The following is a 1,632-nucleotide window of genomic DNA, read 5'->3' as shown; positions in this document are numbered from 1 at the left end:
CCCGTTCCATCACCAGACATATTTCTAAATGCTCTAACCAAAGTCTTGAGCATGCTTCTATTTCTTTCGTGCATGATTTTTTAGTTAGTTTGTAATGTTCTTGCTAAAAGTGCTTTGTCTGAATCATTAATGTTGGATTTTTATTTCAGCTTTTGTGTGCTTACGATGTGTATGTATGTCTGATGGAAGATTTCCATGTGTCTTTTGTGGCTACTGTTGGGCATGACATGATTTTTTTGTCCACCAGTGTTATTGTGGTCTTGAAAAGAAAAACTGTTAACTAAACATGCAGTCAGAAGAACTACGGTAACCGTGAAGAAAGTTACGGTAATCGTTAGAGAAATTACGGAATCTCTTTTTGATGTCTGAAAACTGTAACATTCTTTTTTTTCTGCGTTAATCACAACTGTAATTAATCCGATTCTTTTCGTGTTTAGATTCGGATTCCTGTACCGGTTCTCGCGACGGGTCCACAGAGGGCTCGAGAACCGGTTCCCGGCGCGGTTCCTTAGATCCAGATAAGTATCTGCAACTACTGTCGCCGCTGTGTCGGTGACGCTGAGTGTGTGTCGGCCTGCATGTCGCCGGCGGTGTCGTAGTGTCGCCAGCTTCAGGGCTGTGTAGTTGTCTCGGCAGCTAGAGAAGCTTGTTGTAGTAAAACTGTCACTGCCGATCGCTCGCCTCCTTCTCCTCCTTCTCCTCTTCCTACTCTTCCTCTTCCTCCTCCTCCCCCGTCTTCTTCTTCTTCCTCTTCTTCATTTTTTTCTTCTTTCTCTTCTTCTTCTTCTTCTTCTTCTTCTTCTTCTTCTTCTTCTTCTTCTTCTTCTTCTTCTTCTTCTTCTTCTTCTTCCTCGAAACCGAGCGAGGGAGGGGAAGTAATTCAGTGTTGTCATAGCAGCAGACGAATGGAAGAGTTAGTGCCCTTCACGAACCTGTTTGATTTCGTAAATTGAAGAGCTCCACAATTTCTTTTGTAGTTCTTCCAATCGAACTAAAGTAGAAGAAATGTTGAAGCGATGAAATAATAATATGTCTACATAATTATTTTTTTTAAGTATGAGGTAATTTACTCTTAATGACTGGAGAGGCTAATCCAACATTTACCTGTCAACTTTTAAAAGAAAGCAGAATAACATGAAAGATGCAGGCATTTTGGAATGGCAATGAAAGGTAAATCACAATAATTTATGTCATAAAATTATAGTTACTCTGTATTACAGCCCATGGTTTTTATAATACTTTTAAAGTCTTCAGAATTTAAATAATATGTGTTTGTCGATTTTTTTCAACTTGATATTGTGACAGCAACCTATTGAAGTTTTATTCTAATAGAAACAATTAATCAGAAGTGCCTAGCGGTAAACGTCGAGGAAACTCTTCCACAATCTCTGCCCTTTAGTGTCACGGAAATGCAGTGTGTCTTTTGGTGTGCTTCTACATACTGCTGCACATACATACTCTGTCCTCGTGAGATCTGTGCTCACTTCCATCGTGAGCAGAGAGCTAAACATTTCGCGGCTTTGTTGTGCAGCAAACTCACTCACTGGGGGCAGATTTATGTGCCACGCCCCTTTACTGTCTCCTTAGCTTAGCCAACCGTAGTCTACTGACAGAGAAAGATGTATGTACCCC

At 40.6% G+C, this 1,632-nt stretch overlaps 1 protein-coding gene across 1 annotated transcript in view; it reads left to right on the top strand.

Annotated features, from left to right (window-relative positions):
- The window catches only part of LOC118477576 (sodium/calcium exchanger 3-like), a 159,315-nt gene extending 158,613 nt beyond the window's left edge, over positions 1-702 (top strand). Inside the window, exon 3 of the mRNA XM_035969397.1 lies at positions 438-702. Within this exon, the coding sequence (XP_035825290.1) occupies positions 438-556 (119 nt within the window). The 3' untranslated portion in view covers positions 557-702. The remainder of the gene's footprint in view (positions 1-437) is intronic.
- The last annotated feature ends 930 nt before the right edge of the window (positions 703-1,632 follow it).

Source organism: Aplysia californica, unplaced genomic scaffold (genome assembly GCF_000002075.1).
Source record: "Aplysia californica isolate F4 #8 unplaced genomic scaffold, AplCal3.0 scaffold00143, whole genome shotgun sequence".
In the NCBI taxonomy this organism is placed as follows: domain Eukaryota; kingdom Metazoa; phylum Mollusca; class Gastropoda; order Aplysiida; family Aplysiidae; genus Aplysia; species Aplysia californica.
Note: the sequence above shows the minus strand (reverse complement) of the source record. Positions and strands in the feature narration are given on the sequence as shown.